The sequence below is a fragment of the Triticum urartu genome, chromosome 6 (assembly GCF_003073215.2).
Source record: "Triticum urartu cultivar G1812 chromosome 6, Tu2.1, whole genome shotgun sequence".
Classification (NCBI taxonomy): Eukaryota; Viridiplantae; Streptophyta; class Magnoliopsida; order Poales; family Poaceae; genus Triticum; species Triticum urartu.
Genome location: NC_053027.1, coordinates 162,798,001 through 162,815,033, shown reverse-complemented (window position 1 = coordinate 162,815,033; position 17,033 = coordinate 162,798,001). Strand labels below are relative to the sequence as shown.

Genomic DNA, 17,033 nt, shown 5'->3' with positions numbered 1-17,033 from the left:
TTGATGATCTAATGTATAACATTCCAAATTGAAAATTTGGGATGTTACAAACCTACCCCCCTTAAGATGAATCTCGCCCTCGAGATTCGGGTTGGCTAGAAAATAGGTGAGGGTGGTCTTTGAGCAAATCTTCCTCTCGCTCCCAGGTGGCTTCATCCTCCGTGTGGTGGCTCCACTGAACTTTGCAAAACTTGATAACCTCGTTGCGAGTAACTCGGCCGGCAAATTCGAGGATCTTAATTGGTTTCTCCTCGTAGGTCAAATCATTATCCAACTGAATAGTTTCCAAATGCACTGTATCTCTCAACGGTATGTCAGCCATCTCCGCGTGACACTTCTTCAACTGGGAAACGTGGAACACATCATGTACTCCTGACAATCCTTCGGGAAATTCCAACTTGTAGGCCACTTCTCGCATACGCTCCAAAACTCGATATGGTCCTACAAATCGTGGCGCTAACTTCCCTTTAACTCCAAAACGCTTTGTTCCCCGAAGCGGTGATACTCGAAGATAAGCTCTATCTCTAACTTCGTAAACTGTCTCCTTGCGTTTAGAATCCGCATAACTCTTCTATCTGGACTGGGCTACCTTGAGCCTTTTGCGAATCAACTTCACCTTCTGTTCAGACTCTTTAATCAAGTCAGGTCCAAACAACTGGCGGTCTCCAACTTCGTCCCATGACAACGGTGTCCTACACCTCCTTCCGTACAAAGCTTCGAAAGGGGCCATCTTCAAACTGGTTTGGTAACTGTTGTTGTAAGAGAACTCTGCATATGGCAAATTATCGTCCCTACTAGATTCGTAATCTAGCGCACAAGCTCTCAGCATATCCTCCAAAATCTGATTGACTCTCTCGGTCTGTTCATCTGTCTGTGGATGAAAAGCTGTACTGAATTCTAGCCTGGTACCCAAAGTTTCATGTAACTGCTTCCAGAACTTTGAGGTAAACTGGGTTCCTCTATCTGATACGATACTCCTCGGAACTCCATGCAGACATACGATCCTGGTCATGTATATCTTTGCCAACTTAGCACTGGTGTAAGTGGTCTTTACTGGGATGAAATGAGCTACTTTCGTCAATCGATCAACTACAACCCAAATCGAGTCATAGCCTGAACGAGTCCTAGGCAATCCCATGATAAAATCCATGCCTAGCTTATCCCACTTCCATTTGGGTATCGGCAATGGTTGTAACAATCCTGCTGGCTTCTGATGCTCTGCCTTTACTCTCTGACATACATCACAAACTGCTACATACTCCGCAATATCCTTCTTCATTCAGGTCCACCAGAAAATATCCTTCAAATCCAGATACATCTTGGTATTTTCTGGGTGAATTGAATACGTTGAGTCGTGTGCCTCTTGCAAAATCAACTTCCTGATCTCCGGGTCATTGGGCACGTAAACACGGTCTTCAAACCATAGGGTGTCGTGCTCATCCTCAGGAAATCCTTTAGCTTTTCCTTTGCTCAGTTTCTCCTTTATAGCGGCAATCTCTTTGTCAGCTTTCTGAGCTTCCCTGATTCTATCCATCAAAGTTGACTGAATCTCCAATGCTGCTACATAACCTCTCGGAACTATTTCCAAACATAGTTCACGAAGATTTTCTGCTAACTCCTTGGTATTTCTCCCATCATTAACGTGTTGACATGGCTCTTACGGCTTAATGCGTCAGCTACTACATTAGCCTTTCCAGGATGATAATGCAATTTCATATCATAATCCTTGATAAGCTCCAACCATCTCCTTTGTCTAAGATTTAACTCCGTCTGGGTGAAAATGTACTTCAAACTCTTATGATCCGTGTACACCTCACAATGATTTCCAATGAGAAAATGTCTCCATGTCTTCAATGCATGCACTACGGCTGCTAACTCCAAATCATGCGTAGCATAATTCAACTCATGAGGCTTCAGTTGTCTTGAGGCATATGAAACAACTCTCCCTTCCTGCATAAGCACTGCTCCAAGTCCTCGACGTGAAGCGTCACAATACACCTCATAATCCTTGGTCTGGTCTGGCAAGATCAATACTGGTGAGGTAACTAAGCGTTTCTTCGACTCCTGGAAACTAGCCTCACATTCCTCTGTCCATATGAACTTGGTATCCTTCTTCAACAACTCAGTCATAGGCTTCGCAATCTTTGAGAAATTCTCAATAAATCTCCGGTAGTATCCTGCGAGTCCAAGAAAACTCCGGATCTCTCCAACTGTTGTTGGGGCTTCCCACTTGGTCACAGTTTCAACTTTAGCGGGATCTACTGCTATACCTTCTCCAGATATAACATGTCCGAGGAATCCTACTTCCTTCAACCAAAACTCACATTTGCTGAACTTGGCATATAATTGATGTTCTCTAAGCTTTCCAAGTACCAAACGCAAATGCTCCTTATGTTCCTCTTCATTCTTCGAATAAACCAGGATATCATCAATGAACACTACGACGAACTTATCCAAAAACTCCATAAACACTTTGTTCATCATGTTCATAAAATAGGCAGGTGCGTTAGTCAGACCAAATGACATAACGGTATACTCGTACAACCCATATCTGGTGGTAAAAGCTGTCTTTGGAATATCCTGTTCTCGAATCTTCAACTGGTGGTATCCTGATCGCAGATCGATCTTGGAAAATACCTTAACTCCTTGCAATCGATCAAACAGATCGTTGATCATTGGTAGTGGGTACTTGTTCTTGATAGTTACTTCATTCAATCCTCGATAATCAACAACCATCCTTAACGATCCATCTTTCTTCTCCACTAGAAGTACTGGCGATCCCCAAGGCGAAGAACTTGGGCGAATATATCCTTTATCCAGTAATTCCTTAATCTGCTTCTTAATTTCCACCAAATCCTTTGCTGGCATCCTATATGGTCTCTTTGATATTGGCCCTGTGCCTGGCAATAGCTCAATCAAAAACTCAATATCTCTATCCGGTGGCATGCCTGGCAACTCCTCTGGAAATACATCAGGGAAATCCCTTACCACTGGTACTTCCTCCTGCACAACTCCTGTTAAGCAATTTACTTGAGTCCTCTTTGGCACATGCCGGGATACATACTTGATCCTTCTCCCTTCTGGTGTGGTAAGCAAAATTGACTTACTAGCACATTCAATATTCCCTCCATACTTTGATAACCAATCCATGCCTAATATCACATCCAATCCTTGAGATTCCAATACTATTAGGTCTGAGGGAAAAACATAGTTACCAATCCTTAATGGTAACTGATCACACCATAGACTAGCCACATACTCTGCTCCGGGCGAGGTTACTAACATGGGTGACCTAAGGGCTTGGGTTGGTAGGTTATACTTATCCACAAATCCCCTTGAGATGTATGAATGCGATGCGCCAGTATCAAAAAGAACGAGTGCAGTAAATGACTTAACCAAAAACTTACCTATTACTGCATCGGGCTGAGCTTCAACCTCCTCCACGCTAACGTGGTTCACCTGTCCCCTGTTAAAAGGGTTCGGCTTCTTTCCAGAACTTCCATTGCTATTTCCATTTTGCAATTCAGGACATTCATTTGCATAATGTCCTGTCTTCGAACACTTAAAGCAAGTGACTTGGTTTAAGTCCTTCTTGGCTGGGGTTGATGGGTTGGTGCGATTCTGGCCGTTGCTTCCTCCATTGCCATTACCATTCTTGATGCCATTGTGATTGTGCGAGCTACCTCCTCCATGGGTATGCTGAAAATGTCCTCCCGGTCTAGGGGTAAAACGTGGCTTCTGCTGAGCTCCTGAATTGTACTTTCCTTGTCCATACTTCCTTTTGCGATTCTCAATTTGCTGTTGCTTCCCTTCAATCATAAGAGCACGATCTACCAACTCCTGGTAGTTGTTGAAGGTTGCTACCATCAACTGCATGCTCAACTCATCATTCAGTCCTTCCAAAAACTTCTCCTGCTTAGCTGCATCCGTAGCGACGTCATCTAGGGCATAACGTGCTAGCTTACTAAATTCCTCCACGTACTGGCCAACTGTCCTTCCTCCTTGGCGCAAGTTCCGAAACTCACGCTTCTTCATGGCCATAGCTCCTGCTGAAACATGGGCAGTATGAAAAGCCTGCTGAAACTGGTCCCATATGACAGTGTCTACAGGGGAAGTGGCTGTGAAATTCTCCCACCATGATGCTGCGGGTCCTTCTAGCTGATGTGCGGCAAACTTCACCTTCTCCGCATCTGTGCATCCTGCTGTGGTCAACTCCCTAGCTGTCTTGCGGAGCCAATCATCTGCTACTATTGGCTCGGTGCTACTGGAAAACACCGGCGGATTCAGCCTAAGAAAACGGGCTAAGTGGTCAACAAGTGGTGGTGGTGGTGGGTTGTTGTTGTTCCCCTGGTTCTGATTCTGGACTAGCAACTGCATCAATGTGTTCTGCTGCTGGATCAACTGGGTGAGCTCCAGTGGAAAGGCAAATCCAGGGTCACGTCTCGGAGGCATCTGAGGGTTTAGAAAAGATGAGATATAAGAATAGAGGGGGGTCTAAAGAGAAAACACTACCCATATGCACATGAGGCAAAAGCAAACAATTCACTTCAATCAATCAAACAAGGACATATAATCGATCTACCAATCGCAAAAGTGCTCGGACTACTATATTTACATGGTGGACTACTACTACTAATGAGGTGATCTACTAGAAATATTCTTCGGTTGCAGACTCCATGATATCTACTCCAGCTTCATCAACATAGTCATCATCGCTACTATCCGCTTCTGAGTCGGTGCCGTCGATGATGATGTAGTCTTCTGGGCTAATCTCCTTGGGTTCTTCGCCTTCATCTACTGGCGTAGGGCCTCCCATAAATATTCCAATCTTCTTGATTAGGTCGTCATTCTTCTCCACCAATACTTCAATTTCTTCTTCATAATCTTCACGTGTAGCCTTGAGTTCTTCCTCCAGTTCCTTAATTCTAGTCTTTGCCTTCTTCAGGTCTATCATGTCGGCGCACATCTGGTTCTCCTGTCGTCGAATGTGCTGGTTTAGCTCCTGGATAAAAGCTGCAATTGATCTATCCTTCCTGGTGCTGATCATCTCCTAGTGTTCATCTCGGTGCCCACAAATCTGGTAGATAGTATCCTTGAGATCCTTGCGGTAGACTTCTCCAATGCGTCCCATGGCGATGTGAGCTGCCATGCTCTTTCCTAGACTCCAAGTTGGTGCATCAAAAGAAAACTCTATGGGCTCAGTGACTGGCATGAACGTCCTTCCTGGAACTTGAACTTGAATCATCTAGCGCTCTTCTTCAGGTAAAGTGGCGTTGTAGGTTCCGGTGAAACTTGGTACTCCTATGTTCAGGTATCTAGTGACTTCCTTCAAGTGTCGTCCAATGGGTGTATCTTCATATGGTTGTGTGAACTTGTTCCTTGCATCCGCCATCCTAAAGAGTAGAAAAGATGAGAGGTCAGAAGAGAAGAGAGTGAATAGTGATCTATGTCTCTAACTTAGTGGTCGTGTCCTACAGTCAGCGTGTGCTCTGATACCATCTCTGTAGCGACCAGACCTCAAACAGTCTGATCTCTGTGCTCCGGTGTCATCCCTGGATCAGTAATGCTGACTCCACACAGTACTCGGAGGATTTATAGCAGAGTAGCAATCACACACTTATTACATCGAGTGTCTCAAAAGAGAACTTATTACAATAAATATGGCTTAATGCCATCTAATAACGATAACAACGGAAGGCTTGGAAGATAAGTGAGTCCATCAACTCCAACGACATCACTGAGTACAGAACCACGGCCTAAAATCCTTAATCGTCATCTGAAAAGTCTGCAACATTAACGTTGCAGCCCGAAAACGGGTCAGCACATGGAATATGCTGGCAAGGTAACACATAGAGAGTAATGAAATGGAACAGCTATACTATATGCATATTTGGCTGATGGAAAGCTCTATGGTTACAGTTTTGCATAAAGCCAATTTTTCCCTACTTCAAAGGAATAAATTATTTAACTATCATGGTAGTTGTTAAACATTGAGAATGGTTGACAGCATCCTCAATCCCAATTAAGGATCATCATTAAACATAACCCAACAAAATTAATTTAGAGTAACATGTTGAGATTCACATGAAAATCCAAGTACTAGATACTCAAGATGTCCATAACCGGGGACATGGCTAACCATGATTAGTTTGTTACACTCTGCAGAGGTTTGCACACTTTTCCCCACAAGACTCGATCGCCTCCGTTTGGTTTCTCGCACTACAGGGTGTTTGAGAAGACGGATGACCGAGACATAGTCTTTCAGAAGCGCTAGCACCTTACGATCGGGTAGACCGTACTACCTACATCCCTACATCTGCTAGTCTACCATTGTAAGAGTTCGCACAACTTAGTCAACTATGCTAGAGCCCATAATAGCTTGTGGCTGCACACGGAAGTTTCTAGTATGAATAGTCTCATGATCCCTTTGAGCCTGGGTGGCGGTCCAAAAGAAAACAGGCAAGTCCTGAAATACCCAGGTGCCTCAATCCACCCAGATATGTATTTAAGTTGCCACCTTAGATAAACCATTAATTAACAATCTCACATCTGTCATGGATATCACTCACCCAATCCACGTCTACTAGCATAGCATGGCATAATAAGCAAACGTAGAAGTAACTCCCAAAGGTTTGATAATAACAGGTAATAGGTACTACCTCAACTACTTCCCATCCCACAATTTAATTAGATCATAATCATGCAATGTGTGAGGATTGATCTAATGCAATAAAACTGGGTAGTAAAAAAGGTATGATCAAAGTGTTACTTGCCTTGCTGATGATCCGCGAAACCCAACGATTCGAAGTAACAGGCGACGCACTCCGGGTATTCTATCGCAGACAAACAAACAAGCATACAATAAGTACTCATCTAATGCACAGGTAAAACTCAAATAAAAGATCTAACCAGAAGGTTCAACTTAAGAACTCCGGTTGGCAAAAAGAATCAAATCGAACGAAGCAACGAAAATCAAACGGCGAAAGAAAACAACTTCGTTCTAGTAATCTGGATCTAGGGCAAATTTTACAGTAGCAAAATCTTGTTTAAGTTGGTTAAACGGATAGAGGGTTTCGAGACGAATCCCTAGGCGCTTGAATCGCCTGATTCCGATAAACGAGTGAAAAATTATACTAAAACGAAAATCGGATCAGGAATCGCGATAAGAAAAATCACGGATTTAATCCGAGAAAAAGAAAAACGACGAACGCCGAATTTTTTTTCTCTTTTTTTTCCGGCACGGAGATCGAGGCGTGACGAACCTCGGCGGCGGAATCCGGCGGCGGCGGCGGCGCTGGCTAGGGTTTCCCTTGGGGTGGGCTGCCTCGGCTTATAAAGGCCTCCCGGGTCGGTGTCCAGGTCGGACACGGCCCGTTAAGTCGGTTCGTTTTTTTTAAATTATTCCGCTCGGAAGAAAAATAAAAAGAAATACTAAACGGACTCCAAAAATTCCAAAATAAATTTTCACGGGCTTCTAAAATCAAGCCGCACAAGGTGAACATTTATTTGGGACCTAAACGAAATTTTGAAAAACGCACTTTTTTCCTAAATTCAAATAAAACACCGAAAAACTCCGAAATAAAAATCTTATTTGATTTTATTATTAAATCCTCAATATTTCTTTATTTTGGGAAAGTCATTTTATTCCCTCTCTCATATTTTTGTATTAGAAATAATTGACGATAAAATAATTAAAATCAAATGATCCTATTCTTAAAATTTGAGAAAACTCAAATATGAAAATAACGAAATCCCCAACTCTCTCCGTGGGTCATTGAGTTGCATAGAATTTCTAGGATCAACCAAAAAGCAAAATAAAATACGATATGCATTGATGATCTAATGTATAACATTCCAAATTAAAATTTTGGGATGTTACATCCACATACCAGTTTGTGTCCACTCCATATGAGCCATCAGCAGCCCCGGCCACCTTCTCATCTGAGGATGAGTCACCGTCATCATCATACCTGTACCAGCAGCCTTTCGCTGTGTGGCCAGGTTTACCACAGATCTGGCAACATGTGGCGTCGGGACGCTTGTTGGAGGAGTTACGGCGGTCGCCCCTATTGTTGGTGTAGGAGGGCCGGTCACCATTGCCGCGAGAGTCGTCGCGGTCACCGCGATCACCGCGGTCGCTACAGGTGTTGTTGTTGTTGTTCCCCTTGCCGTGGGTTGGCCCGCGGTAGCGTGAGCCCCCACCTCGGCCGCGCATGGCGGCGTTGGCGGAGGACTTGAAGCCGCCACCACCTGAGTTTGTGCCCTGGAACAGTGCCACCCTTTGATCGAAGTTGCCCATCTGAGCATACAGTTCATCAAGGGTGACAGGCTGAGTGCGGGCGTCGAGGGCGGAGATGAGGGGTTGATACTCCATGTCGAGGCCGGCCGTGATGTAGGAGATGAGCTCGTCGTCGTCGAGTGGCTTGCCTGCAGCAGCAAGCTCGTCGGCGAGGGAGCGCATGTGCGCGAAGAAGGCCGCTACCGACTGGTTCCCCTTCTGTGCGTTCGCAAGTGCGACGCGGATGTTGTTGATGCGGGACAGTGACTGAGACAAAAACATGTTCGCCAGCACTGTCCAGAGCTCGTGTGCATGGCAGATCGAGGTCACCTGCACGAGTACCTCCTTGGAAAGATTGTTCAGAAGATAACCAAGTACCTGCTGATCTTCCCGGAACCAGATCGGATGAAGGGGGTTTGGTGTGGTCGTCTCCTTCCCATCCTTGTCCTTGGTGACGACGGTCTTGGCTGGTTCCGGCGTGGTGCCGTCAACATAGCCATAGACGCCCGCGCCTCTGAGCTGCGGAGTGATTTGTGTGCACCAGAGGATGAAGTTTGTGCGGGTGAGCTTCTCGGTAATTTGGCCGGTGAGGGTGGAGTTGGATGAGCTGGAGGATGCCATGGCGGAAGCTAGTGCAATGGAGGGCTAGGGCTAGATGAATGGAAGAGTTAGGCTCTGATTACCATGTGAGAAAGGCTGGGAACGTCGTGCCTTTGCCAAGGCCACGGCTTCATGTTTATAAGCAGGGTCACGACCTCCCTAATAGCCTACAAGTTGTTGGGATTACAAACTTGGAGAACAAGGGATAGACTAAGAGATAGATATCTAGTTTAACATGAAAATAAACCATAACAGATTCCTAGTCTATCCTTCGCTAGAAGCTTCGGATGTTAATCCCTTGGCGCATACGATGAGGGCTGTCACGTTGTTTAACAACATCATCTCCTGGAATTTGCCCATGGAACCTATACAGTTCACTCTTGTCGGACGCCGGTGATCTAACTTGATACCGGGCTGCGGGATTTGGCAGCTTCGACTTTCTCAACTTTTGTGGAGAAAGAGTTGCACTAGTTGAAAGAATTAACCTGCTATTGGATGTACCATGAAAGGTCGGGCCAACGAATGACTCGTCATCTAGTCGAGTCTCTATCAACAGAAAACATAGACAACTACAAGATGGCAAAGAAGGACGCGAAGCGAGCTGTGAGTGAAGCAAGGGGTTGGGCGTATGAGGACCTTTACCGGTGCTTAGACACGAAGAAAGGCGAAAGGGACATATATAAGGTGGCCAAGATCTAAGAGGGGAAGACGAGGGATGTTGACCAAGTCAAATGCATCAAAGACGGAACATGCCAGCTCCCGATGAAGGACGAGGAGACTAAGCATAGATGGCGGGAGTACTTCAACAAGCTGTTCAATGGGGAGAATGAGAGCTCTACCATTTAACTAGATGACTCCTTCGATGATACCAGCAAGCATTTTGTGCAGTGAATCAAGGACTCTGAGATCCAGAAGGCTTTAAAAAGTATGAAAGGAGGCAAGACGATGTGCCCTGATTGTATCCCCATTGAAGTGTGGATAGACCTCAGAGGCATAGCGATAATATGGCTAACTAAGCTTTTCAACCTCATTTTTCGGGCAAACAAGATGCCAAAATAATGGAGACGGAGTATATTGGTACCAATCTTCAAGAACAAGGGGATGTTCAGAGTTGTACTAATCATCATGGAATTAAGCTGATGAGCCATACAATGAAGCTATGAGGGAGAGAGTCATTGAGCACTGCTTAAGAAGAATGACAAGAATGACCAAAAATTAGTTTGGTTTCATGCCTGGAGGTCAACCATGTAAGCCATTTTCTTGGTATGACAACTTATGGAGTACAAGGAGCAAAAGGAGGACCTCCATATGGTGTTCATTGACTTAGAGAAGGCCTAAGATAAGATACCGCAGAATTTCATGTGGTGGACCTTGGAGAAACACAAAATCCCAATAAATTACATTACCCTCATCAAGGATATGCACAGTAATATTGTGACAAGTGTTCGAACAAGTGATGGCGACACTGATGAATTTTCGATTAAAATAGGACTGCACCAAAGGTCAGCTTTGAGCCCTTATCTTTTTTGCTTTGGTGATGGATGAGGTCACAAGGAATATACAAGGAAATATACCATGGTGTATGCTCTTTGCGGATGATGTGGTGCTAGTCGATGATAGTCGGACGGGGTTAATAGGAAGTTAGAGCTATGGAGACAAACCTTGGAATCGAAAGGTTTTAGACTTAGTAGAATTAAAACCGAGTAAATGAGGTGCAGTTTTGGTACTACTAGGCACGAGGAGGAGGAGGTTAGCCTTGATGCGCAGGTGGTGCCTCAGAAGGACACCTTTCGATATTTGAGGTCAATGATGCAGAAGGATGGAGATATCGATGAAGATGTGAACCATCGAATCAAAGCCGGATGGATGAAGTGGCGCCAAGCTACTGGCGTTCTCTGTAAAAAGAGTGTCACAATAGCTAAAAAACAGGTTCTATAGGACGGTGATTTGACACACAATATTGTAGGACGTTGAGTGTTAGCCAACTAAAAGGCGGCATGTTTAACAGTTAGGTGTAGTGGATATGTGTATGTTGAAATGGATGTGTAGCCAGACAAGGAAGGACCGGGTCCAAAATGATGCTATACGGGATAGTGTTGTGGTAGCACCAATAGACCAGAATGCTACCTCGGTACAGTTTGATCATATGGGTGGCTTTCTGCGTGCGAGGGTTGCTGTTGATGTTTCCAAACCCCTTAGGTGGTGGATCATAATTGACTCAGCAAGAAGGAAGAAGCAAGATTTATATGACATACAGTATGAGAACGTACCTCACTTTTGCTTCATCTGTGGCCGGCTTGGGCACTCTGAAATTGTATTGCCCAGCTCCAGGACAGCGTGACAAGAACGGAGATCTGCCGTTTGGACCGAAGTTGAGGGCACCTGATGATAGAAAGAGGGCATCCTCGGGTGAGAACTCAAGCAAGGAACAGTTTTCAGCAAACAGCAGCAAGAAAGAATCTAAGAACTCGAGCAATGCTGCAGCAGCAAGGTCTTCTGCTACTATTAACCCCCAAAGGAGGAAGGAGTGCAGAAAGATCAAAACTTGTTGAGCTTGAGCAACATTATTATAACCAATCATGTGATTGTAAATCAGGATCAAGAAGCTCTGACTTGTACAGAGTATCGACAAATCAGAAACAAATGGATGGCAAATTGGCATGATACGAGGCCAACAAGTCATAGGCTATACCAATGTTCTAAATCCGAAACAGGCAGCCATGCATGCCCACCTTGTGCTCCGCCTGGTAACTGATTACCCAGGTAATTGCTTGGTTTTTCAGTTTATCCTGTTAATTACTCATTTTTTGCTATCTTACTTGCTGAGTAAACCGAGTTTTAGAAGATTGTTGCCTGTTATATTCCAGCAAAAGAGAAAGCTTACGTTAGGGGCATGGCCAATCTTGACTGTCGTCCTCATTTTGCAGCATCCTCACCTGAATCAACTGAACAGAAATAGCTTTCTGGCAAGCTGCATACAAACAGCCTCGGATAAAACATTAGCATAATGTGCCTAATTGCATCACACAACACAACATAGAAATACCTTTCTGGCAATAATAAAGCTTGACTGTTTGTAATCCTGCATTCTCATGGTCGAAGGATATGTACCAGTCAAATGACTCATGAAAGGATAATAAAATTTCGACTTCAGAATTTGGAATTGCATTTAGCTAGGAAATTTTGTTCCCCTTACGAACTTTCTTATATATACAACCATTGCTATCACCGCAGAATATGTTCAGCTATTTTATGAAATGCAGATGATTGCTAAAACTAAGAGGCTAATTAAAAGAAGATGTTCAGCCATTTTTCAAACATGTTTCCAGCTAATTCAAACAAGTCGAAACTGGAACATAACCATATAAGCCAAACCTTAACTGCGTCATTAAAGATAAGTTCCAAGTAAAGTCATAGAAAACCAGGATTCATTTCCTAAAGGGAAGTGCAGACCAACATCTCACCAAAATCACGACATCACGAGAAATGAACTAGTTTCAGAACAGAAGACAAACAACCAAGGATCAACCAATAGATATTTAAGAAATGAACCTTAGTTAACAAATAAGATTTGAAATCATTTGGGTGAAGATTTCATGAATTATTGGTCCAGCCCACACAAACCAAAAAGAAAATAAAACTAAAAGGCTTCATATAGTGCTTTATTGATTGATCGGGGCTTATCCCGTGTAGCGCATACATTTTTCTGTTACAGCCGTTGTTGCCAAGGAAAGAATAAAGAGGTAAGAAAAGCAACAGTGAAAAGTAAATAAGCTAGAGGTAGACGGTGAGTGAATGCAAGCCGTCCGATCTTCTCCATCGTCAATCCCCAGCCATTCATTATCTGAACCGGTACAGTTAACTGAAGACTAGAACACCTTGCAAGTTCAGTCTGACAATGCCCCCTTGCGAGCGCGATCTTGCCTTCAAGAAGCTGAAGGTTGACGACACCATCCTTCGACTGTCTTCCTGAAAAAGGCTGAGAATGTATGCTTCATGAAATCCACGGCTTCCCAAGTTGCATCATCCAGTGGAAAATTCTCCCGTTGTACAAGCCATTGGACAACCGGTAGATTGTTGCGAGGGATCTGTTGGGTCTGAAGTACGATAACAGGTTCAGTTCTGGTACACCGTTCAGGATCACCTAGAGGTAAATCAGCACAGGGAACTACATTGGGTCCAATTTGTTCCTTCAGCTAGCTGATGTGGAACACTGGGTGGATACCCACGCTTGCAGCTGCAGGTGATATGCCACATTGCCCACATGATACAGTACTCGAAATGGTCCGTAAAACTTCCTTTGCAGCTTGATGTGAGAACGAAGGCCGAAAGCATTCAGACGATATGTCTGAAGCTTCAAGTAAACCATGTCACCTACTGCAAGAGTCCTTCCAACTCGCTTGCGATCTGCATATTTCTTCATGAGTTGCTGGGCAATTAAGAGATTGTGCTTCAGTGTTGACAGCAGTTGTTGTCTGTGCCTCACTGTCAGTAGTGCCTACCGTTGAGAACTCACTGATTTGTGGCTGTGGATATCCATATAAGGCCTCGAAAGGAGTCTCTTGGAGAGAAGAATGAAAAGAACTGTTGTACCAGTATTCAGCCATGGGTAAATGCTGAACCCGTTTCTTCGGATCAGTAGAAACCAGGCAGCAAGGTAATTTTCAATACACTCGTTCACATGTTCAACTTGCAAGGTCAGTTTGACAATGTCGCATTCTCCATTGGAGATGCATTTTGATGTATGAGTTCCATATCAAGAAAGACTTTCCAAAGATGTTTCCAGCTAATTAAAACAAGTCAAAACTGGAACAAAACCATATAAGCCAAAGCTTAACTGCATCATAAACCAAGATTCATTTTTTATAGAAAAGCCAACAAAGTGTAGACCAGCATCTCAATCCAATAGTTTCAGAATAGAAGCCATACAACCATAAGGATCAGCCAATAGATACTTAAGAAATGTACCTCAATCAACAAACAAGATTTGAAATCATTTGTGTGAAGCTTTCACTGATTAGTAATCCAGCCCACACAGGTCCAAAAATAAAATAAAATAAAGAGGCTTCATGTCGTGCTCCAGCTAAGCATTACAAATTCAACTGATCTAAGCCCAACTGTTAAGCCAAAATCATTCAAGGAAAAAAAGTCATCCAATTTTAGCAAAAGAACCGATATTAAAGCACCGTGTCACGTGCTGAGTATCAAGGCAAATTGAACATAAATCTGTTCTTAACAGTTCAAGATGGAAAAAGAAGGACAGCAAGAGCTTGAATAGCGAAAACAAACTGCTAACTATCGATAGGGAAAATGCTCTCAGGTTATTATTATACTCCCTCTTCTAGTTCTGGAAAAGTTGTTGGTTTAGGCATGGGTTTAATTAACTTTTTCCAAACTTTGACTCACTATATTTCATAATATTTTTGGATTGGATATGTGAAAACAATGTGTAGGTTTATCTCATAAAGTATTTTCAAAACAATATTGTCTTGAAGAGCTTTACAGTAATAATGTATAGTTAAAATAAAGGTTATCTCTCATAAAGTATTTTAAATAAGTACTGTATAATTTTGAAGAGTTTTATAGTTAACGAAAATAAGAAGTAAAAGTTGCATTTTGGGGGCTTTTTCAGAACTAGACTAGAGGGAGTATGTTCATCATTGAGCAACACACACGTACTGTGGTGCTTCCCCATCAACCTAAAGCCTATTTAAAAGGTGTATACCATCCAATTTAAGAGATAATTTCTAATTCTGGAAAACTTAGTGGTTTTGATTTACGTTTTGTTAGTGTAAATAAACAGAAATTACTATGTAAAAGAGGGGGAGGGGTGGTAGATCTTACCCGTGTGTGTTACCTGATCTGACTGGAGCTAATGAGGGTTCCCAAATCCGACACCGAACCATCTTGCAGTCAACAGCTTAAGGATATTGTCTTTAACCTCGCAGTATTTTTGGGCCCAGCCTTCTGGTTCGACGTCATTAACTCCTAAGCCAGGAGCCCGGTCCTTTGAGTCGAGGTTGATCGGATCTTTCCAATCTGCCACGTAAGCGGACACACGCCTCTTGAACTTGACTTTGAACTCCGGCCAAGCTTGGTATTTGTAGTGGTTAACACGTGCGAACGCAGTCCAGATGCTTTTGAAAGCAGGCTTGAGCTTAAAATGATGGACCACATTCATGAAGGATGGTTCCACGGCGTCGAGACGGACCAAGGATTTGTGCCGCTGCGGGCTCTTCAACCGGCAAGTGTAGCCCTGGCAGACCCCCTCCGGTGGATGTGCTGTTTGGCCCGAGGGGGCAAAATCATAACAAGCAAGGTATATTTGGCCAACGCTATCATCAACAGAAATAACGGGCTCTAGCAAAGATTTTGATGGCTTCTCTAATCCTGCCCAGCTTGTTGAGAAGATGAATTCATCGACATCTATGACAGCCATCCATTGGCACGAAGCTTGCTGTGTGGCCGCGCAATGAGACAGACCAGCTTCTTGGACCTTGGTCCAAGGCCATGGCACGGTTGTGATGTTGAGCCCGGAGGATATGAGCTGCGCCACTAGGCCTGCCAAGTTGTCCTCGCTGCCATTATCATAGATAAAGAACTGATCCACCCCAATCGCACTATGGTAGAGTGCCCACTCCCTGAGAAACTTGGAGATGTTGCGTCCCATTGTGCAGGCGCAAATTGAACTCTTTTGAGGAGTCACCAAAGAAGATTCAGCTTGCTGTCGACGAAAGGTTGCAACGGAGGGCATGGGATCCTCGCCGGTGACCCCTAGTGTGACAAGAACCTTGGTGCTTCCTCCTGACTTGACAGGTGTCGGCGGCGAGGGGCAGCGAGTAACTTGCTGTACTGAGGTGATTGCCGGTGTAGTTGCCAGCATGGTATCGGCGCCGTCGCTGTAGCGATACAGGCACTGAAGGCCTTGGCGGCGGCTGATTCCCTTAGCGAAGACGAGCAAGTCGCCTCCGTCCAGAAGAGCCGAGTCAAACACTATCGGGTCGCTGCTCCAGTTAAGCAATGCGCGGCCCGGAGAAGGAGAAGGGGAATCTGGAGCAGCTGCGGCGACCGAGGAGGTGGAGGAGTGGAGTAAGAGCGGCGCTTGGAGCTGCTGGAAGCTCTGCGCTGGGTCGGGAAGGCGGCAGACGTATGCGTGAAGTCCGGACGCCGGCAGCCTCCCGAGCGGTCTCGCCGGGGAGGAAGCCCCGCCCTGGAAGGCGCAGATGGCGTCGCCGGTAGGCTCAGCGTCGTCCAGGATCAGGACCTCCTGGTCGGGAAGGAGGACCGCATCCGCGTCCTGCTGCGGCGGCGATTGGCTGGCGCGGAGGCGGAGGGGCAGAAGGCGCCGCGCGAGGCTGTCATCGCTGAGGCGGAAGGGCGAGTGTTGGGATTGCGGGGACGGCGACGGAGAAAAGTCGGCAGCGAACGGGAAGGGCGGGGGCGCCGGACTGTCGGCGACGAGCGGGAAGGGGGCGCCGAGGCCGAGGGGCAGCGAGAAGACCGGGCGGCCCGAGTAGGCGTTGTGGCCTCCGCTTCCGGCTAACAGCAGGAGAGCTCCGACTGAGACGCCGCCGACGATGCGGCGCAGCCGGCTGCAGCGGCGGTGTCGCGGCATATTGGATTCGGCGGGAGCAGGGCGGGAGCTCGATTTCGCGGGAGCAGGAGCGTGATTTGGCGGGAGCTCGACGGCGAAAGATTGAGATTTCGCGGGGGCAGGGAGCAGAGCTTCGATTGCTGGCTTGCGACCGAGAAGACGGTCTCGAACTCTCGATCGATCGATCTGGGTTTAGGGTTTTCGACCCGACCCGAACACGGATTGGTTTTTTTTTCGAGTCAGTCTGGCGTTTAGGGTTTTCGACCCGACCCGAACACGGACTGGTTTTTTTTTCCCGAGTCAGGCTGGCGGGCCGCTCGGTCGGTTCCACTTCCCGCGTCGGCAGGCTATTTTTTACGATGCGAAACGTGCTGTCTTCTTTTTTTGTTCTCCTTTTTTGGCATGAGTGGTAAGCTAGTATATCAAAAACGTGTTTTTTAACCAATATATCAAAAACGTGTTGCCTTCTCTATTACTACGTAGGACTACCTTCTAACTCCAAGAACCTCATCACGGTGGACGAGCGGTTAGGGTTAGCCAGGCGAGCGGGTCCCTTTGTGT

The 17,033-nt window shown here is 45.3% G+C and overlaps 1 protein-coding gene and 1 pseudogene across 1 annotated transcript; both read right to left on the bottom strand.

The window, feature by feature from the left end:
• Positions 1-8,283: 8,283 nt before the first annotated feature.
• LOC125517755 lies at positions 8,284-8,422 on the bottom strand (annotated as a pseudogene).
• A 4,091-nt stretch (positions 8,423-12,513) lies between these two features.
• On the bottom strand, positions 12,514-16,651 carry LOC125517610 (glycosyltransferase family 92 protein Os08g0121900-like). Its single transcript, XM_048682820.1, has one exon. The coding sequence runs from the start codon at positions 16,491-16,493 to the stop codon at positions 14,751-14,753; it is 1,743 nt and encodes a 580-aa protein (XP_048538777.1). The 5' UTR covers positions 16,494-16,651; the 3' UTR covers positions 12,514-14,750.
• Positions 16,652-17,033: the final 382 nt, after the last annotated feature.

What these genes read in the sequence shown, in the direction of transcription:
- LOC125517610 (XM_048682820.1), bottom strand. Translation starts at nt 16,493, where the DNA reads ATGCCGCGACACCGCCGCTGCAGCCGGCTGCGCCGCATCGTCGGCGGC.